This window comes from Lampris incognitus, chromosome 8 (genome assembly GCF_029633865.1).
Source record: "Lampris incognitus isolate fLamInc1 chromosome 8, fLamInc1.hap2, whole genome shotgun sequence".
In the NCBI taxonomy this organism is placed as follows: domain Eukaryota; kingdom Metazoa; phylum Chordata; class Actinopteri; order Lampriformes; family Lampridae; genus Lampris; species Lampris incognitus.
The window spans coordinates 55151651-55178287 of NC_079218.1; the positions used below are offsets into that span (position 1 = coordinate 55151651).

Sequence of the window (26637 nt, forward strand, 5' to 3'; positions counted from 1 at the left end):
ACCCTCCGTTGGGGTGTTTCTCCACTATAAGATTGCCTTCCAGGCATCCTCGCCATCCCGTAGTGCTTTCTTGCACAGGTTCTTTGCGATTTTGACAGCTGCTTCCGCCTTCCCGTTGGCCTTGGGATGCCTCGGCGAGGAGGTGATATGGTCAAACCCCCACTCCACAGCGAATTGGTGGAACTGAGTACAGGCGAACTGGGGCCCGTTGTTGGAAATGACCCTGTCAGGTTGCCCATAACGAGCAAACTGAGCCTTGCATCGTTTTATTGTTGTCTCCGCGCTAAGGTCTGGCAGAACATCAATCTCCCAGAAATCTGAGTAGTGATCGACTACTATCAGAAAGTCTTTCCCACTGTGTTGGAAAAGATCCAGACTTATGATTTGCCAGGGGCAAGTGGGCAGTTCATGGCTCAGCATTGTCTCCTTTTGCTGCTCAATCGCACACTCATTGCATGTAGAGCATTTACTGACATAATCCTTGATTTCGCTCTGCATTTCAGGCCAGTATATGGTCTCGCATGCTTGTCTGTAGCAGGCCTCGCCACCGATGTGACTGCCATGTGCTCTGACAATCATCTCAGGATGCAATGATTTTGGGGTTACCACCCTTTGCCCCCTAAACAAGACTCCATTCTGGACACTTAGCTCCTCTTTGATAGGCCAGAACTCTCTGACTGCCTGCTCTGTTTCATCCTTGTCAGCGGGCCAACCCTTCAGGATAGTAGACTTCACGACTTGCGGCTGTCTGTCGTTGTCTGTGTGTTGCTGTATCTGTAGCAGCCTTTTGTCTGTGACATCCAGATAGTCGGCTATATTTATGTGCTCAATTGCCAGCTGCTCGTCCACCATACTGCAGACTGTGTGCTCTGCATGCATAGAGCCAGGGTGTGTTTTGGAAGTGACAGCCCTGCTTAATGTGTCACTCACAAACATGTCCAGTCCTGGTTTGTAGATCACTCTCAGGTTGTAATTCTGAAGAGCCAGTAGCATGCTCTGCAAGCGCTTGGGAGCATTAAGGAGAGGCTTGCTGAAGATTGCAACGAGGGGCTTGTGATCTGTCTCCGCTGTGATATTGTCTCGACTGTACAGATAGTGACGGAAACGCTGGCAGGCAAGTTGTCTGTGAATGTTCTCATTCAGGCAAATACTATGCTAAGGCATTCCTTCTCTATCTGCGCATAGTTTTGCTCTGTAGACGTGAGCGCCCTTGACGCGAAAGCAATAGGCTGTCCCTCCTGCATCAGACAGCAGCCCATGTCATGCTTGCTGGAGTCATTCTGTACTATGACGGGTTTTGACACATCATAGTATCGCAGCACAGGTGTCTGTGTCACAGGCTGTTTATCTCCCTGACAGCTACATCGTGCTTCGGCAGCCAGTGCCAGACTGTGTCCTTGTCTGTGAATCTCCTCAAAGGCTCGCATACTTCTGAGAGCTGTGGGAGAAACTTAGCCAAGTACGTGACGAATTCGATGACTCTCTGCACACCCTTGACGTTGGATGAGGCTGACATGTCCAAAACCGCTCTGATTTTCTCCGGGTCAGCTTTTAGACCTGCAGCCGACAGGATGTGGCCATGGAATCGCACCTCAGACACCCTAAACTGAAGCTTCTTGACACTGAGCCGCAGTTTCACTTGTCGACAGCAGTCCAGAAGGGCTTCCAGCTTGTCATCATGGTCCTTGTTTGCCTCTTCCTCACTGTCGCCACAACCGACGATTAGGATGTCGTCAGCTATAGGCTCCACTCCCTCAAGCCCTTCCAACAGCTCATGCTGTTTCCTCTGGTAGACCTCTGGGGCTACTGACACACCAAACGGAAGTTTCAACCATCTCTTCCGGCCCCAGGGGGTCCAAAAGGTGGTCATGAGGCTGCTAGCCTCATCCAGTATACACTGAAGAAAAGCATCTCTTGCATCGACCAGTGTGAAGACCTTGGCTTTAGGCAGCTTATAGAGCACATCCTCCAGTGTGGGCATGAGTGCCTGGTTGAGATGGTGTGGCTGTAGACATACTATACGCAGCTTTTCTGGTCTTTTGACTATGGCCATATTGCTGATCCAATCCGTGGGCTCACTGACTGATGTGATATGACCCTCTCTTTCATATTGGTCGAGCTGAGCCTTCACAGCTTCCTTCATAGCCACCGGAACATGGTGTGGTGCACTCTGCACCGGCTGAACCGCTGGATCCAAGTCGAAATGAACCTCTCCGGGCAGTGCCTCCACAGGACCAGTGAAGACATCCTGATATGCTCGGATGACTGTACTTCTGGTGAGAGGCATGGTGAGGCTGTCGTCCACTGCGTTGAGCCCTTCTACTCTGAGCCCCTCTGGGATGGTGAAGTGTATGAGCCCCATCTCCTCTGACGTGGACCCTGACAGCAGTGGCAACCGTCGTGTATTTACGACCTCAAAATCCAGCTTGTATTTACTGCCCCGTACAACACACTCAGTGGATACTGACCCAAAATGATGACAGACCTTGGTCTGAGTACATTTTCAGTGTGGTGCGACTATGCTTTAGTTTCTCTCTGGGAGCTAGCCTCTTCTTGTCCCTGAGACTCATGACTTTGCACGTAGCTCCTGAGTCAAGCTGACATCTCTGTAGTTTGCCATTCAGGCGAAGATTGACAAACCATTTCTTGCCTTTTGTTCCCACTGCACCAATGCTTTCTGTTGCATACACATCATTTGTGTCCATGACTGTGTTGTCTTTATCCATGTTCAGTCCCTCAACTGCGTGGAGTTTACCATCCTTTTTCTTATTTTTATTGCAAACTCTCGCAAAGTGATTGACTGTGCCACAAGCATTGCAGGTCTTACATACACTGGACAGTCTTCTCTTCCCCACTCATGTGCTGCGCCAAAGTATTTGCATGCGGAGAGGCCCCCACCTTGTGATGTGGGGTGCCCACTAATTTTCTCTAGTTCTGGCAGATCTTTTGAATGTTTGTTTCCAACAAACAACTCATTGACATTGTCTATGAGTAATCTGTCCTGCTCCATGGATCTCAACTGCAGTGTGCATTTTAACTACTGGAGTGATTCTGAATTGCTGGTTCATCTAGAATAGAGTAAGTATCATCTTTCTTGCTTAACAAGTTGCTACTAGTCTTATTCCAGCTTCTTGAGTATTAGTCATTTTGTGTATACATCTGCTGCTGGTTCATAGTGGGATCTTATTCTAGCTGTAGCGGTCTTATTCTATTTACTTACTTGTCTTATTTACTTATTCTAGCTGTAGCTGTTTTTAACCTAGTGTGCCCTTAAATATTTCTTGTTGCCTAGCTGTTTGACTTAGTTATCCTTTTAGCTTATAAATATATTCCTTGGTAACTTGCTGTTTGCAGTTTTAATAGTATTGTGTGAGGTTTGATAGAGTTTTACATAAGTGACCAGTTTCTGGGCAATAGGCCTCTTTTCAGTGTACCTCTTTGGCCAATTGGGTGTTAAGTGGCCAGGGTGCGGCCTGCACTCATGGCAGACAATTAGCAATCAGTGTTCTTTAAATCACTGCTGCTACTTCCAAGCCTCAGGCAAACAAGCCTAGATTGAACGAAGGCTAGAGTAAACAAACGCAAGCGCAACCTTTTCAAGCCAAGACTTTGTCAAGCACAGACTGCTCTTTTTAGATCCGGTCAGTCATCTGTATTTTGTGGACCTAGTATAGACTATGTGTTTCCTTCGCATTCCTGTCCTTTCCTCTTCCCGGGGCTGGCATAGACGTTGGGTCACTCCTAGGCTCTGTGACCCTACCAATCTCATCTATCCCACTCTCTCCACTCACGTTGAACAAGTGGTGACGGGAGGGCTCTGGAATTGCCAGTCTGCGGTGCCGAAAGCTGAGTTTATCTCAGGCTACGCATCCTTGCTCTCCCTCAACGTTCTTGCTCTAACTGAGACCTGGATCATGCCAGAAAATACTACCACACCCGCAGCTCTGTCCGATGTGTACTCTTTTTCTCACACTCCCAGAACTGGGAGGCGGGGTGGTGGTACTGGCCTGCTGATCTCCCTGAAATGGAAGTACTCTCTTGTTTCCATTCCACAATTTTCTCTGCCCTCTTTTGAATTTCATGGAGTTACTGTCTCTTATCCAGTCAAACTCACCACCGTGGTTGTGTACCACCCACCAGGCCCCCTTGGTGAGTTTCTGGAGGAGCTTGACACACTTGTCTCACACTTCCCTGTTGATGACTCTGCACTTATCCTTCTCAGTGACTTCAACATCCACACTAACAAGGTAGATCCTCTTCTCTCTTTCCCCTCCTCCTTTGACCTTCACCTCTCACCCTCTCCTCCTACCCACAAGGCCGGCAACCAGCTGGACCTTATCTTTACTAGACACTGTCCTATTTCCAATCTCTCTGTTACTCCCCCCCCCAGCTCTCTGACCACTATTTCATGTCCTACTCTCTCTCCCTCTCTTCACCCCCCTCAGCCCCTTCCCCTACCCACATGGTTTCCACCCATAGACACCTTCGCCCTCTCTCCACCACTGATCTTTCTTCCTCTGTTACCTCTATCCTCCCTACACCTGAATCTTTCTCTCTCCTACCCCCTGACACTGCTACTGATCTTCTTCTCTCTAACCTCTCCTCTTCTCTGGACAATATCTGTCCCCTCACCTCCAGGCCTGCACGCCCAACTCCAACTGCCCCATGGCTGACCGACTCAGTACGTACTGACAGACGGAGCCTGAGAGTGGCAGAGCCAAATGGAGAAAAGGCAAACTCCCAGAGGACCTTCTCAACTTCCAGTCTTCTTTCCACTTTCTCCTCCTCCCTTTCTGCTGCTAAGGCTGCCTTCTATCACTCCAAAATCCTATCCTCTGCCTCTAATCCAAAGAAACTCTTTGAAACCTTCTCTAGACTTCTTCAACCCCCACCTCCTCCTCCTACTTCCTCCCTTCTCCCTGATGACTTCGCTAACTTCTTTGACAAGAAGGTAAATGACATCAGATCCTCCTTTTCTCACCACCCGGTCAGTGCTGCTTGCACTATCCCATCCTCTGCACCCTCCTTCACCTCACCACGTGTCACCCTATCCCACCTCGCTCCCCTCTCCCCCGACGAGGTTCTAAACCTCATCACATCCAGTCGCCCCACCACATGCTCCCTTGACCCGGTCCCCTCCCCTCTTCTTCAGTCTATAGCACCTCCACTCCTTCCCTATCTAACCCACCTATCAACACCTCCCTCCAGACAGGATGCTTTCCATCTGCCTTCAAGACTGCTAGAGTCACCCCCCTTCTCAAGAAATCATCACTTAACCCCTCTGATGTCAAAAACTATAGACCAGTTTCCCTTCTACCCTTTCTATCCAAAACTTTCGAACGTGCTGTCTTTAACCAACTTTCTTTGTACCTCCACCAGAACAACCTCCTGGACCCCAACCAGTCTGGGTTCAGGGTGGGTCACTCGACAGAGACCGCCCTCCTTGCAGTGACAGAAGTGCTGCATTCTGCGAGAGCAAACTGTCTCTCCTCTGTCCTGATACTCCTGGACCTGTCAGTGGCGTTCGACACAGTTGAACGACCAGTTCCTCTTCTCTACCCTCAAGGGGCCGGGTTTCACAGGCTCTGCACTCTCAATGTTTGCAACCTACCTGACGGGTCGCTCCTACCAGGTGACATGGAGGGGATCTGTGTCGGAGCCTCGCAGACTGACTACAGGCGTTCCACAGGGTTCGGTTCTGGGTCCTCTCCTTTTCTCCCTGTACACAATATCCCTGGGTTCTGTTATTCGCTCGCATGACTTCTCTTACCATTGTTATGCCGATGACACCCAGCTGATCTTGTCCTTCCCTCCCTCTGACACACAAGTAGAGACACGCATTGCTGTGTGCTTGACTGACATCTCGGAGTGGATGGCGACACACCACCTGAAGCTCAATCTGAACAAGACAGAGCTGATGTTCCTCCCGGGGAAAGGTTGCCCACACCGAGACCTGGCCATCACCATTGATAACACCGTGGTGACGCCAAATCGGACTGCGAGGAATCTGGGTGTGATCATGGACGACCAACTGTCGTTAACTGAAAACGTTGCATCGGTTGCTCGCTCCTGCAGATTTTCCTCTATAACATCAGGAGGATTCGCCCATTCCTCACTGACGAGATGGCACAGGTGCTCATCCAGGCTCTGTTCATCTCCCGGCTGGACTACGGCAACTTCCTCCTTGCTGGCGCCCCGGCGTCGGCCATTAGACCTCTGGAGCTTGTTCAGAAAGCTGCAGCTCGTCTGGTGTTCAACCGCCCTAAGTTCTCCCACACAACTCCCCTTCTCATGTCCCTACACTGGCTCCCAGTAGCTGCTCGCATCCAGTTTAAGACTCTGGTGCTAGCCTACAGGGCAGTGAAAGGAACAGCGCCTTCCTATGTCCAGGCCATGGTCAAGCCCTACACTCCCGCCCGACCACTTCGCTCTGCCACCTCGGGACGCCTGGTTGCCCCGTCGCTCAGAGGCTCCTGCTGCCGATCGACCCGGTCACGGCTCTTTTCTGTCCTGGCCCCACAGTGGTGGAATGAACTCCCCACTGATGTCAGGAAATCAGAGTCGCTGCCCATCTTTCGGCGCAGGTTGAAAACTCACCTCTTTAAGAACTACTACCCTGTTACTTGTTCTTAGCATTTATTGTATTCACTCATTAAAAAAAAACCTCTTTCTTGCACTTCTACTTTAGCACTGGTTTTGCTTTTAGATGCACTTATGACCTCTGATGAATAGTAGTTCTCCTGATTTCCTACGTTAAATGCACTTATTGTAAGTTGCTTTGGATAAAAGCGTCCGCTAAATGACTGTAATGTAATGTAATGTAATGCAAATCACTCATCTCTGCTGCTCTGCATAATTCAATAGGACTGGCAAGTGTCAAGTCCTTTTCCCTTAACAACCGTCTACGTGTGCCCTCTTTAGCAATGCCGATGACTATTCTGTCCCTGATTAAGTCATCTCTTAGGGCTCCATATTCGCATGTGGAAGCTTTCTCCCTGAGTCGTGTCACAAAACAGTCTATTGTTTCACCTTAATCTTGTTTACAACAGCCAAAAACGTAGCGCTCATAAATCACATTTTAGCGGGTTTGAAATACCTTTCTGATGAGTCCAGTATAACGGTCACGTCTTCTTGCTGTGCGTCGGTAAGATTTAAGTTGTGTTTGTAGACATGTCGACATTCAACTTCCATGACAATCCTCAGAGTCGCCGCCTGGACCTTCTTGTCCTTGTCCACCAGCCCCGTGGCTAAAGCATAATCTTCATATTCTGCTTGGAAGATTTCCCAATTCGCACTCAGGTTGCCACTGAGCTTCATCGGAGCTGGCGGGGGTATGGTCGCGGCCATGGCTATTCACTGCTGTTACTGCGGTACGGCTAGCTAGCATTAGCAAACCAAAAAACTTACTCAATGTCCCTTCAGCCACCAAATCGCCGAATCAAAGGTCCACTTCTGACACCATGTTTGAGCTAGTGGTGTGTAAAAACGAGGCATACTCCAAGTTAACAGTTAATGGGCTTTAGTGTCGAACTGTAAGTATCATCAATACAGAGATGAACTGACGCACGCAGGAGACTGCATGTCTTACGTAACATTGACTACAGCTAACATCCACTGGGTGGTGCTATAATACCACTCGTAACAATTCTGCCCTTGAAGTCCTGGTTCAGCTTTGCTAGCCACAAACGTCTCCTTTCCTCCGACAGTTTTTTGCACTCCTCTCCCTGATTTAGAATGACTTTTGGCAATTTGAAATACTCCAGGTGCTTTTCCCGGTCCGAGTGATTTGTGCAGTCAAAAACACGACAATAATTACCCTTTTTGAGCATGAAAAGTAACAAAGAAGCAAGAAGTAAAGAAAGGTTGGTCCGCTTGAGTTGTTTACATTGAGTGCCTCCAATATGGCTGACTTCCGGATTGGTGGCTGTTATATCTGGTTAGGTAGTGTTATGCCCGAGTCTTACTTGTATGGTTAAGCCCTAGCAGTTACTGTGCCTTTAAGAAGGGCAGGGGGCAGTGTGAATTACGGCAATGTGAAAAGTGTCGTGAGTTGATGTTGGTTAAGTAAAGTTATAAACGTGGCCCCCGGTGTGGTCATTGACTGAACATAATATTTGGCGAACGAGGATGGCTGGCTTCGTTCTAACCCCACCGTCACCTTTCCAACCCGTTCCCGGTGATCCAGCTATGCCCTGGGACCGATGGATATCGTCGTTTGATGACTATTTACCGGCTCTGGAGCATTCGGATTTAGCAGCAGCTAGGAAGTGTGTGCTCTTGCGGCACTGCCTCGGTCAGGAGGGGCAACGTATTTTCGCTACACTCTCGGTGGCGGATGACACCTACGCTGCGGCTACCAACGCACTACAGTCCCATTTCAGCTCAGGAATGAGCCGACGCATGCACCGGTTTGAGTTTCATCAGAGAGCCCAGAAGTCTGGTGAGTCAGTGGGCCAGTTTGTCTCTGCCTTACGTGGGCTAGCAAAGCATTGTGACTTCGGGGCTTTGGAGGATGGACTTATAGTTGATCAGCTAATAGAGAAAACGTCTTGTGCTCAGCTGAGGGAAAGACTGTTACTCGAACCAGACTCCATGACATTATCTGACGCTATCGTGATTGGGAAGCAGTTGGAAACGGCTCTGCTGGAAGCACACAAGTTCTCTCGCGCTGTGCAGGAGCCCGTGACGTCACTGCTACCGGCAGTTCACTGCTTACACGCGTCTCCACTTAAAGTACCTACTGTTGCCCAGGAGACGGCAGGGGCGGCTGACATGGACAGTGACAGGTGTGATGTGCAAAGAGTGGCAGACAGGGGGTCTAGGGAGAGTGGGTCCAAGCGTTGTACTAACTGTATCTCGGGACAAATCACGTCCTGCCCTGGGCAAGCGCTGTCATCACTGCACCGAGATGAATCACTTTGCACGCTGGTGTCGCTCCCCCCCGTGCAGACCCACAGGCTGCTGCAGTTCCTATCAACACAGTTCAGAGCCAGCGAGCCGCATTCACCCACTGCACATGCCTTGTGGGCGGAGCCTACATACCGCTCCTTGTTGACATGGGGGCAAAGGTGTCCCTCCTGAACAAACCCACATATGACCGGCTCTTCCATCACGTGCCCCTGGAAGCGGCAGCCAACTCCCTGTCGAGCTACGGCCACGCCCCCATCGCCACTTTGGGAGTAGTTTGCCTTCCCGTGGAGTATAATCACCAGTACGTCCTTGAAACCAAGTTCTACATCACACAGAAAGGGGCTAACATCATGGGGCTAGACTTGTTCCATGCCCTGGGCTTTACACTGACTGACGCTGTGGGCCTGCGTGTCCTACAGGTCTCCACCTCCTAGCCCGAACGTTACCCAGAACTGTTCGGAGGACTGGGCTGCATGTCTGGGTTTGTGCACCAGCCTACTGTGGACTCATCGGTCCACCCGGTAATCCAGCCACTACGACGCATTCCCCTGGCCCTCCGGGACGGGGTGGAAGAGGAGATACACCGCCTGGTGAAGGAGGACATCATATAACCAGTCAATGCCTCACCCTGGATGTCCAACCTGGTGATAGTCAAGAAGCGGGGTGGTGGACTGCACCTCTTCGTGGATCTGATGGACTTGGTGTTCCACACAAATTTAGAGAAACAGCTAGATGTATAGCATAATCACAACACAACATGCACGATGCGAAGCACAGACCTAACGCCAGAGGCCTCTATGTCAAAACACAAAACTGCAGGGAACTCAAACACAGTATCCACACAATTATTATGCAATTGGTTATAACCAGTGCCTGAATTGGGCCGGTACTCACCAGTACGCAGTACTGGGACTTCTGATTTTTACCCGTCTGCATACTGGTACTTCTTACTGCGTACCGCCAACTCATGGTGCATCTAGGTACCCACATTGTAGTGCCTGTGTGTTTTAATGGACTTCTACAGAGTGCGTCAGTAATCCCATTGCAAACACCATCTAAGTAGTTCCTAAGAAGAGCCTGTGAAATTCAAGCTAATTATATTATATCATATAAAGACTTCTCTACCCAGAATGCAACATATTACCGCGTGTATTGACGCGCATAGAGCGCTCCAAAGGTGCTTTGGCGGTGAACATGTAGCTAAATTAGCTAGCTACCATAACGTTATTTCCAAAATGTTATCCTGGCTTAATGCTGCGAAAAGAAGGCGGTTGTCGCGGGACAAGGAGCTGAAAGAAACTCCAGTTAATACTGGCGCACCTGCAGATACAGAAACGCTGTGTTAGAAACTTTGTGTGACTGGGAGCCTTCTCTGATCGGTCCTCCTGCTCCAAGTCCAGTGGCTCCACAGAGCCTTCTCTCCCGCTAACGTCGTTCGCTGCTGCCGGCGCAACTGCCACAACCGACACCGGGCACAGCAATGCACCTGGCTGCTGGACTAGGGACCAGGTGAAGTATTTTTGCAAGACCAATGAATGGCTCGTTGTTAAAGACAAAAAGCTGGGATGTCGGATATGTAAAGAGGTCAAATCTTTGGGAATTCACACTGGACCAGGACTGAAACTCTTGATTGTTACCCCTCCTTAGCGCCGCTCGAGTCTCGAAGTCATTGCCTCAGAACGAAGTTTAGTCTGCTGATAACATCAGCTTTGGTCAGGTCTTCCTTTATCTCAGCTTGTGGGTTTTCAAGTACCGACAATCGCAGCAACCGATGGCCAGTGGTGGAACTTCTCCTTGTTAACTGACTCGCTTGCTAGCTAACCGTTATTAAAGAAATGTCCGGCAGTGGTTCTGCTATGAAGTGGAATTCCTCCAGACCAAAGAAATCTGCCAAACAGGAACTGGCTTTTGCTTCTGAACTTTATGAAAACGAGATGAACACAATTGATAGTGACCACTCATATCAACGGCCTAAAAGTCTGGCAGGCCTAACTGGCTGGCTTTTAGGCCAGTCAGACCCCTTCACCTGCGTCTGACACACCATTAAAAAGTCCAGAAATTAAGAAAACCAAAACTGAACCTATGCTGCTCGAACTACAGAACAACATAGTGAGTATCTTAACTGCAAAGATTAATGAGAGGTCAGACACTCTAGAAGGAATGGTGAAAAATGATACTGTTAGCATCGACTCTCTGAAAAGATCGCTTGACTTTGCATTCAAAGAGGTTAACGACCTTACAAGTGACATGAAAGCAATGAAAGTGACTTGCACGGAGAACAACAAGGAAGTAAAGGAACTGGAAGAAAAGCTGAATGAGGCTGAGAGATACCGCCGTAGATGGATCCTACGCATCGCTGGAATTCCCGAACAGGCAGGTGACAGTATCAAGCAGCAGCAGGACATAGAAATCGGTGGCGCTGTCCTTCCCGCGTTCAGAGCAGAAGTGTCAAACTACGTCGACATCACTCATCGTTTGGGATCCAAGGAGTAGAACAAAGGACCCAGAATGACAATCGTCCAGTTCACCAACAGAACTACACGGGACCTTATATGGAAACGGGTGAAGGACTGTCAGTACTTGAAAACCACAACCTGAGATTCAAGGAAGACCTGACCAAAGCTGATGTGGACAATCGCAGCAACCTATGGCCAGTAGTGGAAGCTGCCCGGAAGGAGGGCAAGGTGGCGTTCTTTGCAGGTGTGAAGGTGATTATCAACGGAAGAGTATTCCGACCAAATCCGGGAACATAGACTTGAGTCCACGTAAGGACATTTGAGGGGATTTTTTTTAACATTTTTTAAAATTTTATCCATCATTTTCTTGTTTCGATGTTGTTCATCTCCCTTTTCAGCAGTAATAGTTGATCTCCCTTTTTTAAGAGTAACTTCTTGTTATATTTTGGTAGTGTAACGTGCATGGATAAGTAGACACGTTGGCCCTTGGCTAACGGGTCGGAGCTTTTAGTCGACTGGTTAACGTTTTCGCTTGCGGAGTGGGAGACACGGGTTCGCGTCCCGGCTGTGGCGACGGTCTCCCGGACTGCCCCCCAAATTCGCTACATTGGTGTCAGAAGTGGGATGGTGAGACCGTGAGGTCATCAGAAGCGTATACGCCCAGAGGCGTGAAGGAGCTGATATGCTTAAGCGCAGGGACGCGCTTCCCGAAGGAGAGGGGTAGTGTAAAGTGCATGGATAAGTAGACACGTTGGCCCTTGGTTAACGGGTCGGACCCTTTAGTCGACTGGTTAACGTTTCCGCTTGCGGAGTGGGAGACACGGGTTCGCATCCCGGCTGTGGCGACGGTCTCCCGGACTGCCCCTCGATTTCGCTACAGTGTGTTAGTGACCAAAGTTAGTCTAATCAGCTAAATACACAATGGGATGGTAAACCCCGCGTTGCATAAAACTTAACTACCTACAACTTGTACTAAACCCTAAAGTTATGTTTTTATTTTATGTCTTTATCTGTATGTTCAATTAATGTCAGGGGTATTCGTGCAACCACTGAAACGCAAAGCTATTTTTCTGTACTGCAAACGGTTCAATGCAGACTTTTCTTTTTTTCCAAGAAACACGTGCATGTTCATCCGATTTGAGTTTATGGAAGACTTAATGGGGTAATGATATCTGGCTATATGGTAGGAACCATTCTGCAAGGGTTGCAATATTGAGAGGTTCTTTCAAAGGGGAAGTTATTAACAGCAAGCCCACCACTCTGGAAGATGGACTCTTATGTATTCATCTATGAACAGAATAAAATATCTTTATTTCGGGAATTGGAGGAAGAGGTACAATTGTGCTTGAAAGTTTGTGAACCCTTTAGAATTTTCTACATTACTGCATAAATATGACCTAAAACATCATCAGATTTTCACACAAGTCTTAAAAGTAGATAAAGAGAACCCAATTAAACAAATGAGACAAAAAAATATTATACGTGGTCATTTATTTATTGAGGAAAATGATCCAGTATTACATATCTGTGAGTGGCAAACATATGTGAACCTTTGCTTTCAGTATCTGGTGTGACCCCCCCATACAGCAATAACTGCAACTAAACGTTTCTGGTAACTGTTGATTAGTGCTGCACATCGGCTTGTAGGAATTTTAGCCCATTCCTCCGTACAGAACAGCTTCAATTCTGGGATGTTGGTGGGTTTCCTCACATGAACTGCTCACTTCAGGTCCTTCCACAACATTTCGATGTGATTAAGGTCAGGAGTTTCACTTGGCCATTCCAAAACATTAACTTTATTCTTCTTTAACCATTCTTTGGTAGAACGACTTGTGTGCTTCGGGTCGTTGTCTTGCTGCATGCCCCACGTTCTCTTGAGATTCAGTTAATCTCAAGAGAATCTTAAGTAAAATTCTTAATTTTGCTACAATTTGCTAGTATAATTCTGAATTCATTGTTCTGTCAATGATGGCAAGCCGTCCTGGCCCGGATGCAGCAAAACGGGCCCAAACCATGACACTACCACCACCATGTTTCACAGATGGGATAAGGTTCTTGTGCTGGAATGCAGTGTTTTCCTGTCTCCAGACATAACGCTTCTCATTTAAATCAATAAGTTCTATTTTGGTCTCATCCGTAGACAATTTTTTTTCCAACAGCCTTCTGGCTTGTCCACGTGATCTTTAGCAAACTGCAGACGGGCAGCTATGTTCATTTTGGAGAGCAGTGGCTTTCTCCTTGCAACCCTGCCATGCACACCATTGTTGTTCAGTGTTCTCCTGATGGTGAACTCATTAGCATTAACATAAGCCAATGTGAGAGAGGCCTTTAGTTGCTTAGAAGTTACCCTGGGTTTCTTTGTGACCTGGCCGACTATTACACGCCTTGCTCTTGGTGGTCGACCACTCCTGGGGAGGGTGACAATGGTCTTGAATTTCCTCCATTTGTACACAATCTGTCTGACTGTGGATTGGTGGAGTCCAAACTCTTTAGAGATGGTTTTGTAACCTTTTCCAGCCTGATGAGCATCAACAACGCTTTTTCTGAGGTCCTCAGAAATCTCCTTTATTCTTGCCATGATACACTTCCACAAACATGTGTTGTGAAGATCAGACTTTGACAGATCCCTGTTCTTTAAATAAAACAGGGCGCCCACTAACACCTGATTGTCATCCCATTGATTGAAAACACCTTCAAATTAACTGCTAATCCTAGAGGTTCACATACTTTTGCAACTCACAGATATGTAATATTGGATTATTTTCCTCAATAAATAAATGACCAAGTATAATAGTTTTTTTTTGTAGCATATAGTATGTTCTGGTCTTGGTGTTATCGATATATAGAGATCTACAAACCCATTCCAATGAAGTTGGGACGTTGTGTAAAACGTAAATAAAAACAGAATACAATGATTTGCAAATCCTTTTCGACCTATATTCAATTGAATACACTACAAAGACAATATATTTAATGTTCAAACTGGTAAACTTTAATTTTTTTTGTTGCAAATATTCACTCATTTTGAATTTGATGCCTGCAACACATTCCAAAGAAGCTGGGACAGGGGCATGTTCACCACTGTGTTACATCACCTTTCCTTTTAACAACACTCAGTAAGCGTTTGGGAACTGAGGACACTAATTGTTGAAGCTTTGTAGTTGGAATTCTTTCCCATTCTTGCTTGGTATACAACTTCAGTTGCTCAATATAATGCGCCACACATTTTCAATGGGGGACAGGTCTGGACTGCAGGCAGGCCAGTCTAGTACCTGCACTCTTTTACTACGAAGCCCCGCTGGTGTAACACGTGCAGAATGTGGCTTGGCATTGTCTTGCTGAAATAAGCAGGGACGTCCCTGAAAAAGACGTTGCTTGGATGGCAGCATATGTTGCTCCAAAATGTGTATGTACCTTTCAGCATTAATGGTGCCTTCACAGATGTGCAAGTTACCCATGATGCCATGGGCACTAACACCCCCCATACCATCACAGATGCTGGCTTTTGGACTTTGCGCTGATAACAATCTGGATGGTCCTTTTCCTCTTTAGCCCGGAGGACACAACGTCCATGATTTCCAAAAACAATTTGAAATGTGGACTCGTCAGACCACAGCACACTTTTCCACTTTGCGTCAATCCATCTCAGATGAGCTCGGGCCCAGAGAGCCGGTGGTGTTTCTGGGTGGTGTTGATATATGGCTTTGGCTTTGCATGGTAGAGTTTTAACTTGCACTTGTAGATGTAGTGACGAACTGTGTTAACTGATGATGGTTTTCCCAAGTGTTCCTGAGCCCACGTGGTAATATCCTTTACACAATGATGTCGGTTTTTAACGCAGTGTCGCCTGAGGGGTCGAAGGTCACGGGCATTCAACGTTGGTTTTCGGCCTTGCTGCTTACGTGCAGAGATTTCTCCGGATTCTCTGAATCTTGTGATGATATTATGGACTGGAGATGATGAAATCCCTAAATTCCTTGCAGTTGTACGTTGAGAAACGTTCTTAAACTGTTGGACTATTTGCTCACACAGTTGTTCACAAAGTGGTGAACCTCGCCCCATCCTTGCTTGTGAACAACTGAGCCTTTTGGGGATGCTCCTTTTATACCCAATCATGACACTCAACTGTTTCCAGTTCACCTGTGGAATGTTCCAGACAGGTGTTTTTTGAGCATTCCTCAACTTTCCCAGTCTTTTGTTGCCCCTGTCCCAGCTTCTCTGGAACGTGTTGCAGGCATCAAATTCAAAATGAGTGAATATTTGCAAAAAACAATAAAGTTTTATCAGTTTGAACATTAAATATATTGTCTTTGTAGTGTATAGAATATAGGTCGAAAAGGATTTGCAAATCATTGTATTGTGTTTTTATTCATGTTTTACACAACGTCCCAACTTCATTGGAATTGGGGTTTGTAGGTACCCAAACAAAAATAATCCCATTTTAATTAAAGGAGTACTGCTTATTTGGACTCTCTCTTACAAACACAATTTCTCTTCTCATAGATACACAATTTGGAGCAAGAAGCATATCAGATATAGAAATAAAACTTTATTTTTTTAGAAACTGGACTGACTGTAATATTATACAATTATTAAACGAAGATGGTACATTCTATAGTCCTGCAGAATTTATGAGTCATTTTGATGTTCCTATCTCATGTATAGAATTTCAAACTGTAATTAAGTCCACTTTTGAAGGAGTGATCTCTCTCATAAGAGAACACAGCAATACTCCAGGTGAATCTATGGAAGACTTCTTATCATCAATTTTATTAGAAGGTGTTGAGATCCGAAGCAAAAAAAATGCAGTAACAGCCATGTTAGACCAATCTGTAATTATGTTATTACACCTGCTGTGGTAATGTTTTGAAATTTCATTGTGGAACATATCAACTGGAAATTTTTCAGGAGTCAATGTCATAAATACTGTATAACTAATAAGGTCAAGTCACTTTCAAGATTATCCATGGAGTTTACCCAGTGAAAAGTTTTATTGCAAGTAGATTTAAAATAGACATTGATGATAAATGTGTACTCTGTGAAAATGGCTTTGGCTCTCTAAGCCACCTTTTCCGGAACTGACCACGTTTTAGTAAAAACTGGATGGATTTATCAAACTTTAGTCTTGGAGAAATCTCGTTCAAGGTTACCTTTCAATTGCAAGATATCCTGTTTCTATTTAACCACATAGATAAAGCCCGACCTCGGATCTCCCGCACCACGGGCGACAACGTTAACCAGTCGACTAAAGGGTCTGACCCGTTAGCCAAGGGCTACCGAGCCTATTCATCCGTGATCATTACGTTACCCCCACATCTCTCCTTTGGGAAGCGCATCCGATGAAGGGGACCTCCACAGCCGGGACGCGAACCCATGTCTCCCACACCGCAGGCGACAACGTTAACCATTTGACTAAAGGGTCAGACCCGTTATGTCTACTTATTCGTGTACCTTACACTACCCCCCTCTTTCGGGATAGGGCGTCCCCGCCTGGACCGTCACAGCCGGGCATCCCACTTCTGACCCCCATGCAGCAAATTAGGGGGGCAGCCCGGTAACCGCCACAGCCGGGACGCGAACTCGTATTTCCTGCACCCCGGGCGACAACGTTAACCAGTCGACTAAAGGGTCCGACCGGTTAACCAAGGGCTACCGGTCCCATTCATCCGTGATCGTTACATTATGTTTCTACTCATTTATAAATCCGTTAACATTGATAAAATAGCTGGTAGCCGCTTATGAAGCTTTTATAACGTGGTGCTTATGAAAAATGAATCTACACTTTCAATCAAAATGAATTGACTGGTTTTCATCGTCTCTGTCTAGATGAGCACCGCCGGTGAGACGCGTCCAAAGAGGCTCCGGATCAGTGGAGACGACGGCGTTCCGCCGGACATCCTCACTAAGGTACTGCCGACCTGTGGTATCCTAGCATTTATACTGTTATTTCCTAATGATAAATGCTTACCTGCTAATGGCTAAGAAGAATACTAAATAATACGTCATCGTACTTACCTTGGTTAATCCTGTTGTAGAGTAATGATATGGGTTATTCATGATGGGTCCACTAGGCGGCGAGTTTGTTATGCTGTTCAGAGTGTATGTTCTGTAACCGTAGAAGAAGAGTTACCGGAGTCGGCGTCACTGATCTAAAAAAAAAAAAGACTGGCTCGAGCAACTCGCGATATGAAGTGGAGCTGGCATGGGCGACTTGGCGGCCATCTTAGATAGAGGGAGAGAGCGGTGCGTCCCGGCCTCATCAGGCCGTGGCTCGCCATCGCTGCAACACGCTAGCTCGCTACCTAAGAAAATGACAGTATACTAGGCTACTTTACGATCACCTATAGTATGTGCAAGCAAGACTATTAAACCTTCCAATCAGAGTCTCATATTCTCATGTTCTGCAATCATCATCTTGTAGAGGAGCTCAAGCAGGAGTCGTGACAGCTTTCTCTTTCGGCTACACAACGTGCACCATTTATTCCTTCCACCATTACAGCAACAACAAAAAACCCGCGCAGCGGAAGTGTGTCACTGTAAACCCGAACTGAGGAAACAGCAGCTGTAAACTAACGTTCCTACTAGCTCAATAAGAGGAATTATGTAGCCCCATAACCGCTACAATCTTACATTTACATCTAGAAGTTGTGTCAGCTGTTTCTGCAGCTTCTTGCCAGCTAGCTTTGCAGTGCATTCTTTGCCAAGATGATGCAGTCGTATCTGGCAATAATTACAAGATTACTTTTATAAGATGAAAAACATGATTATCCCTGACAGCAGTGTCGAACATGTGAGGAGCCAGCTCGGGATTTTTTTTTTGACAGATCAAGGCATCTTAAATCAGCAGTTGCTATGGCATCTTGGATGCAAGAGTCCAATAAAAAAGGGTACTTACTTGTGAAATGTTATATTATCTGAATTGCCACTTTTTTTCGACCCTGTGCGGTTAGAGCACTTGTATGCGCCGCAACTCAGCATTTTAGCTGGCAATTCTAATGCAGTTTGGTCGCTTTTTGGCGCCGATCAAGTTCAACTGGCCTTCATAAATTGGTGGCACGGAATTATGGGTTGCGCGGTCCAGTCTTTTGTTTTTGAGATCAGTGGTCGGCGTCCGGACGCTCGGTGTTGATACAACGTTAGACATGTGAATGTAACGTGGATTGGTACCATGTAGAGGAGCTCAAGCAGGAGTCGTCACAACTTTCTCTTTCGGCTACACAACGTGCAGCATTTATTCCTTCCACCATTACAACAACAAAAAACCCGCGCAGCGGAAGTGTGTCACTGTAAACCCGAACCGAGGAAACAGCAGCCTTCATACACGCGTGTACTTTTCACGCCTGAGCGAGGCAAATCGTGACACTGACACGTTGGACTGGCGGGTGTATTACACGCTTTGGCGTGATACCGGGTGCATGTCATACATCTCTCTCTCTCTCTCTCTCTCTCTCTCTCTCTCTCTCTCTCGCTCTCTCTCTCGCTCTCTCTCTTTCAATTTTTCAATTCAATTCAATTCAGTGATGCTTTATTGACATGACTGCATTAATTACAATGTTGCCAAAGCAGGTGACAGCAAAACAGAGTACCAAAAAAAAAAGGGAAAAGAGGAAAAGAGGAAAAGAGGAATAGATAGAACTGCCAGAAACAGAACAGCAATCAAAAAGCAACCGACAGTAATGGAGAGTGTTTTGGTCACTCACTGACCCTTAGGCGATGGCATTCTGACACATACTGTGCCACAAGGTGTGACCTTTGGCCCTCTCCTAAAATAAGTGGTCATTGTTCTTTCTCATCCAGGAGAAAGAACAATGGCCTTGTTCTTTCTCCTGGATCTTCACCTCTCTCTCTCTCTCTCTCTCTCTCTCTCTCTCTCTCTCTCTCTCTCTCTCTCTCTCTCTCTCTCTCTCTCTCTCTCTCTCTCTCTCTCTCTCTCTCTCTCTCTCCTATTTCCTGTGTATTTCACTGTCAATGATCCCTGTGACCCTGAGAGCAGGATAAGCAGTTTGGATAATGGATGGATGGATGGATGGATGTCTAATGAAGGTAAAAATACCCACTTGATTTCTAATGCATTCTGTACCCCTTTCACACATGTGACTCAGTAAAGGAACGTAAAGTGTGTGACGCGCCCCTAGAAAGATACAGTCAGTGAAGTAATGTGACATGTGAGGAATGTGTGTTGTGAAACTACACACCATTACAGTACAACTGAAGTGGTATGACTTGTCAGCCAACCTGTCGAGACACGAAACACAAATGTACCTGCCGCATTTCTCCAACCACCATGCCCAGACAACTCCTGCACCACACCCTGAGAGAGAGACGGAGAGAGAGACACAGAGAGAGAGAGACAGAGAGAGAGAGACAGAGACAGAGATTTTGATTTTTAAAAAGTGACTTTTATTTTAGAAAAATACAATCATACTCAAACCACAAGCCAATAAATAAATTGCGTAGAAAATAAAAGGTAAATCACACCAATTCTCCAGAAAAAACAAGTTGGTCATCTTTTACTGAGCACAACACACCCCTGTAAGCCCGGATAACACTGAATTGCTGGGTATCCTTCATTTCTGTGTAATAATTGAAATCAACCATCATCCTGGCTTTTACCATTCTAGTAAACAGCAGCTTTACATCAGTGTCTACTGAGTCTTCTATCTTCCTTTTTCTGCTTACATATATGGCCAGTTTCGCTTGTCTCAGGATGAAATTCATCAGTTGACATTTTTCTTTTACGGTTCGTTTATACACAAACCCCAGAATGAAAGTGTGCTTGGAGAAAACCTCCCCTACCTTTCTGAATAAACTCTCCAACAACATGAACAGTGGTACCAGGCGCACGCACTCCAGGTAACAGTGGAAAACAGTTTCTTTGTAAGGGCAAAAAATACATTTATCACTCACACCCTGACCAATAACAGAGAGAAAAGCATTAACTGCCACTATCCCATGCACACTCCTCCACTGCAAGTCAGCAACCTTCTTTGTTAATGGTGGTTTGTATAAACCCCTCCAAGCAGGTCTGACATCGACTCCCAAGCCCAGATGACTTCGCCAAGGTGTGTCGACACGGTCGTGCAGTTTACCTTTGTTTAGACATTTAACCATCATTCCATACAGTAATTTGCCTTTTGCCTCTTCTAAATTTAGAAAAGTACTTCTCTTCTCAGTAAAAAAAAAACCTGAACAGTCATCAAAGCTGGGACGAATACTTAAACAAGGAAAAGGATCATCTGTATGAGGCACGATCAAACCATTGCTGTATTCATTCAACAGGATGAATTCATGCCCCGTCAGACAGCGTCTCCAGTGGTCGAGCAGCTTGTTGATGATCCTCACAGAATGCACTCCCAGACCAGCCGCAAGAGCAGCTGCATTGCTCAGGTCAGGTCCAGCAGTGTTCACCACCGGTTCAAGGGTTAGAAAACCTGCTCTGCAAAACACTTCTGTGACTGCCGATCTTGCCCAGCAGGGTGTGTTCAGACGTCCTCCATGCGCCACAGGCTCCCTCAACAACCAGTACAGGGAGTCACTTTGCATTGTCCTCTCTTTCACCACCATCTTCCACACTGTGTGGACACCGCGGTAGAAAGGTGGCAGGGTTTGAAACTTCACAGTCTTCAAATCCATGAGGAACAGTGAGTCATGCAGCCCCAAACCACCAAACTTCTGCGAAACTATGTGTGCCAGTGGTCTCCACACCAAGTCTTTCGGGCCATAAAGCAGTCTCTGGAGAAATTGAAGGTGGAAAGCAGCGCCTCTACTGGCCAAATGTGCAAATCTTTGTCCTCCTCCTCCTTTGGGAGAAAAAGGACAGCCTGGGGAATCCAATGTAATTTACCCCAAAAAAAAAATCAACTAAAACAGCTTGAATTCTTGCAAGTAAATTTGGAGGGGGGTCAACACAAACTAATCTGTGCCATAATGAGGAGGATACTAGATTGTTGATTACAAGCGTCCTCCCTCTGTAAGACATGCTTGGCAGGAGCCACTTCCACCTTTTAAGCCGGCCTTCTATTTTTTCTAAAATGTTCTCCCAGTTCTTTTCTAACACAGATTCTTCACCCAAAAAACTCCCAAGTACTTTATCCCTCCTTTTTTTCCAAGTCAGCCCTCCCGGTAGAACTAAATTGTCAAGTGGCCTTTTCCCAACCATCACGGCTTCACTTTTTTCCCAGTTTACCTTAGCAGATGACAAACTATTGAAAAGACCTACAGTCCCCTCCAAGGTATCAATATCACACTGTTTGTTAATCATTATCAGAACATCATCTGCATATGCTGAGACCTTTACAACTGTGGTACAACCTGGGAAAAAAACACTTGAAAGTTTTTCCCTGAGTTTGTGGAAAGGGGGTACAGCATTCCAGAAAGTGCGCATCCTTGACGTACTCCCCTCTGTACAATGAAAGGTGCAGCCAAACCACCATTAATTTTTAGTATACTCACAATGTCACGGCACAGTACCTGGATCTTGGCTATGAAACCTGGGCTGAACCCAAAGGCATTTAGCGTCTGCCACAAGTACTTGTGTTCAACCCGGTCAAAAGCCTTTTCCTGGTCTATGGAAATGAGACCAGGATCTACACCCAATGAGCCAGAGAGGTCCAAAACGTGCCCAATTAGGGTGATATTGTCACTTATTAACCTGCTGGTCACACAGTAAGTCTGCTCAACATGAATGGCCTTACTCATCACCTTTCTAAGTCTAGAGGCTAAAACTTTAGAGAGGATTTTATAGTCCCCACACAGCAGAGATACAGGTCTCCAGTTCTTCGGGTCTTGTAGATCCCCCTTTTTTGGCAGCAAAGTGATAACTGCCCTTCTACAGCTCAGCGGTAGCTGTCCTCTGCACAAACTGTCCTGAAGCACCTCCAGCAAATCTTTGCCGATCACAGACCAAAAGGACTTATAAAATTCAACGGGCAGTCCATCAATGCCAGGTGCTTGACCATTGCCCAGGCTCATGAGAGCAGTGTACAGTTCATTCAGAGACAGTTCTGCATCTAACACCGCATTGGTATCACCGTCCACCTGAGGTAGCCCAGCATAAAAAGAACTGGCCAACTCTGCATCCTCCACAAATTAACTTTTAAACAGATCATTGTAGAAGAAGGTGGCATATCTGCGGATCTCAGGGGTTCCCGTTATTGTGGTTCCATCGCCAGAGCGTAACGAAGGACTGATCTTCCTCTGACCATTCCTTCGCTCCAAACCAAAAAATAACTGTGACGGGGCATCCATTTGAAACACATTCATGAAACGTGAACGGACCAGAGCTCCCTGTGCTGTAGTGCCCAACAGGTTGGCTAAGGCAGCCTTTTTAGCTTTACGGGCTTCAATATGCCCTTGATTTCTTGTAGAATCCACTAAACCCTGTAACTCTACTACTTCAATCTCCAGTTCTTTAAGAGATCTGGTAATGTACTTGGTGACATTGCGAGTATACTCCTGACATAAATGTCTTATTTTGCTCTTTCCTATATCCCACCATTGCTGTAATGAAGAGAAAGTGGTCTTGCTTTTTCCATGTAAAGCCCAAAGAAACTCAAAAGCCTCTCTGAAAGTTCTATCATGTAGAAGACCAGTGTTAAAATGCCAATATGCACTCCCTACTTTAACATTCTGAATGGAAAAAGAGCACTGAACAAGACAATGGTCAGAAAAACCAACAGGAGTTATTTGACTTGATTTAAATATATCAAAATGATGTTTGAAACAATAAAAACGATCAAGTCTGGCCAGAGATAACAAATTGTCCTTGGAGGGACTCCAGGTGTACTGCCTGTCACTCTTGTAAAAACCTCTCCAAACATCCTGTAGGCCATGGGTTTCAATCAACCGCTTAAGTTTAGCAGATGAAGCGGGATGAGGCTCTAGATGGTTCCTGTCTAGTTTGGCATTTTCCGTGCAATTGAAATCTCCTCCCAGAAACAAAAAGAAATCGGTACAATTGTGAATTACATCACATAAGGTGTTCAGCAGTCTCATTCTCTCAACGCCCGAAACTGGGGCATAAACATTCACAAAAATTAATTTCGCACCTTCATATTGTACTGTGACTTTTAGAACGTGACCACACACTATCTCTTCTACCTCAGAAGAAGAGGGACTGAACCTCTTAGAGAAAAGCACACCAACGCCACCACTGTTAGTTAATTTGTGGCTTAGGAAGACCTCCCCAGGCCGCTCCTTCCTCCAGTCACTTCCATTCACGGCGTCACTGTGAGCTTCTTGAATAAAGACCACATCCAACCCTTTCAATTCTACCAACTTGAAGAGAGAAGCTCTTTTCACATCGCTCCTGGCTCCATTTATATTTAAAGACCCTATCTTCAAATCAGCCATGAAAGGGAAAGAAGTTGTCTCTGCGACAAGAAAAGCACCTATAAACAATACGAGGAGAACAAATTTTGTCTTAATCAATCGACGATTAATTGTGCCTTGACTTTTGTTGTAATTTTCTTGAGCCGGTAAACCTCTTGGTCAGTGAAAGCCCCCTCTTCCTTCCTCAGCCGTGCCACAGACCTGACAAAAGATCTCAAATCGGGGAAGACCTGTTCGGTTTACCCGCCCTTTGCCCTTTAGTTTCAGTTAAAATTTCCTAATTTTCTCAAGGGGATAAAAATGGTTTCATCCTCTTGTGATGGCGTCCACTCACATTCCTCATCCGATGAATCATCCAACACTTTCTTGGCCTTGGCACTACCCTGCTCTTTGTCAGACATGTTCCTTTTACTGGGTTTAGCTGTTAGACCATTCTCCTCCGTAGACATGTTGTCATCTACCAGTTCCTCACTGACCACACTTTCCACACTCTGACCGCAGTTCGTTTTACCTTTATCACATTTCCTTTCCTCTGTCAGCTAACATTTTTCCGGTTTCTCTCTGGTCTGGGCATTATCGGCACCATTTCGACTCTTAGCTTGGTCCTGTTTCTCAGTCTGCCCCCTGTCCTGCGTGTCTGCCTTAGTCTCCTCTACTTTCTCTGCAGACTGCTGTGCACCAGGCGAGTCGGACTCGGCTTCAGGCTGCGGCGCTTCGGGCTGCGGCGCTTCGGGCGGCGGCGCTTCAGGCTGCGGCGCTTCAGGCTGCGGCGCTTCAGGCTGTGGTGCTTCAAGCTGCGGCGCTTCAAGCTGCGGCGCTTCAGGCTGCGGTGCTTCAGGCGGGTTCGAGCTGGTCTGCTGTCCGGCTTCAGGACAAGACCGAACCACATGTCCTTCTGCACCGCAACCGAAGCATTTCATCGTCTCAGAGGTGGCAAACACGGTATAACTAAAACCGTCCACTTTGAACGTGAAAGTCAGGTTTAAATCGCCCGTGCTGTCCTTGAGGATCATGAAGACCGGTCTTCTGTGACACACAACGTGTCTTAGCTTTGGCGACTTGGACCCCAGCAGGATTAACATAATGGGGGACACCAGCTGCCCGAAACGCGACAGCTCCATGGCCAACACGTCATTCTTAATGAACGGAGGCGCAGTTGAAATATTCCCTTCTTTGCCAGGTTCTCCAGCGGGAGAACAGGGGTGAAAGAGTCGCGAATCACGACGCCATTTTCCACCACCTCTTCACCTTTGGCCACGTCATCTAGGAAAATGACAACAGCTTTGTTCATACGCGAAGCAGACTTCACACTTTCAAAACCGACAACCTCTCCAACAGCATAGCTGGCCTCCTCCACTGAACAGCATAGCTGGCCTCCTCCACTGAACAGCATAGCTGGCCTCCTCCACCCTAACAGCATAGCTGGCCTCCTCCACTGAACAGCATAGCTGGCCTACTCCACCCTAACAGCATAGCTGGCCTCCTCCACTGAACAGCATAGCTGGCCTCCTCCACCCTAACAGCATAGCTGGCCTCCTCCACTGAACAACATAGCTGGCCTCCTCCACCCTAACAGCATAGCTGGCCTCCTCCACTGAACAGCATAGCTGGCCTCCTCCACCCTAACAGCATAGCTGGCCTCCTCCACTGAACAACATAGCTGGCCTCCTCCACCCTAACAGCATAGCTGGCCTCCTCCATTGAACAGCCGACAATATCTTAACGGCATGTCGGCGTGTCAGCTTCTCCAGCTCCGCACTACTACTGACAACGGGCATGGTGCCCGGCTGCCAACCGCACCACCAAACTACACCCCAAACAATTAACCACCTAACAACAAACTAGTCACGAAGATAAATACAGAAAAGAAAGAGAAAGCATGGAAATTTTCGCTCACACCGAAGCAAAAAACGCTGTCACTCCATTCACTCACTCGCAGCTCCTCTCACTTCCGCTCGAGAGACAGAGAGACAGAGAGAGAGAGACAGAGAGAGACAGAGAGACAGAGAGACACAGAGAGAGAGACAGAGAGAGACAGAGAGACACAGAGAGAGAGAGAGAGAGAGAGAGAGAGAGAGAGAGAGAGAGAGACAGAGAGACAGAGAGAGAGAGAGAGAGAGAGAGAGAGAGAGAGAGAGAGAGAGAGAGACAGAGACAGAGACAGAGACAGAGACAGAGAGATACAGAGAGAGAGACAGAGAGACAGAGATAGACAGAGAGACAGAGATAGAGAGAGAGACAGAGAGACAGAGACAGAGACAGAGAGAGAGAGAGAGAGACAGAGAGAGAGAAACAGAGAGACAGAGAGAGACAGAGAGACAGACAGAGAGACATAGACAGAGACAGAGACAGAGAGACAGAGAGAGAGAGAGAGAGAGAGACAGTGAGAGAGAAACAGAGAGACAGAGAGACATAGACAGAGACAGAGACAGAGAGACAGAGAGAGAGAGAGAGAGAGAGACAGAGAGACAGAGAGAGAGACAGAGAGAGACAGAGAGACAGAGACAGAGAGACAGAGATAGAGGGAGCAAGAGAGAGAGAGAGAGAGTCAGGGAGAGATTTATTAAAACAAGTCATTATTTAACAGAAAAGAATAACAAAACACTGACTTGAAATCTTTCTAAACATATAAACAGTACTGGTCAAATTACAAACACTCAACATGCATCTTTTAACAATCCTGTCCCTCTGTCGCTCTCTCTCTCCTCTTTCTCTGTCCCTCTGTCGCTCTCTCTCTCCTCTCTCCTCTCTCTCCTGCTCTCTCTCCTCTCTCTCCTCTCTCTCTGTCCCTCTGTCGCTCTCTCTCTCCTCTCTCCTCTCTCTCCTGCTCTCTCTCCTCTCTCTCCTCTCTCTCTGTCCCTCTGTCGCTCTCTCTCTCCTCTCTCCTCTCTCTCCTGCTCTCTCTGTCTCTCTGTCTCTCTGTCTCTGTCTCTCCTCTCTC

At 46.8% G+C, this 26637-nt stretch overlaps 1 protein-coding gene across 1 annotated transcript in view; it reads left to right on the forward strand.

Annotated features, from left to right (window-relative positions):
- LOC130116810 (hexokinase-2-like) overlaps positions 1-26637 on the forward strand; it is a 99162-nt gene that overhangs the window by 2144 nt on the left and 70381 nt on the right. Inside the window, exon 2 of the mRNA XM_056284870.1 lies at positions 17193-17273. Within this exon, the coding sequence (XP_056140845.1) occupies positions 17193-17273 (81 nt within the window). The remainder of the gene's footprint in view (positions 1-17192; positions 17274-26637) is intronic.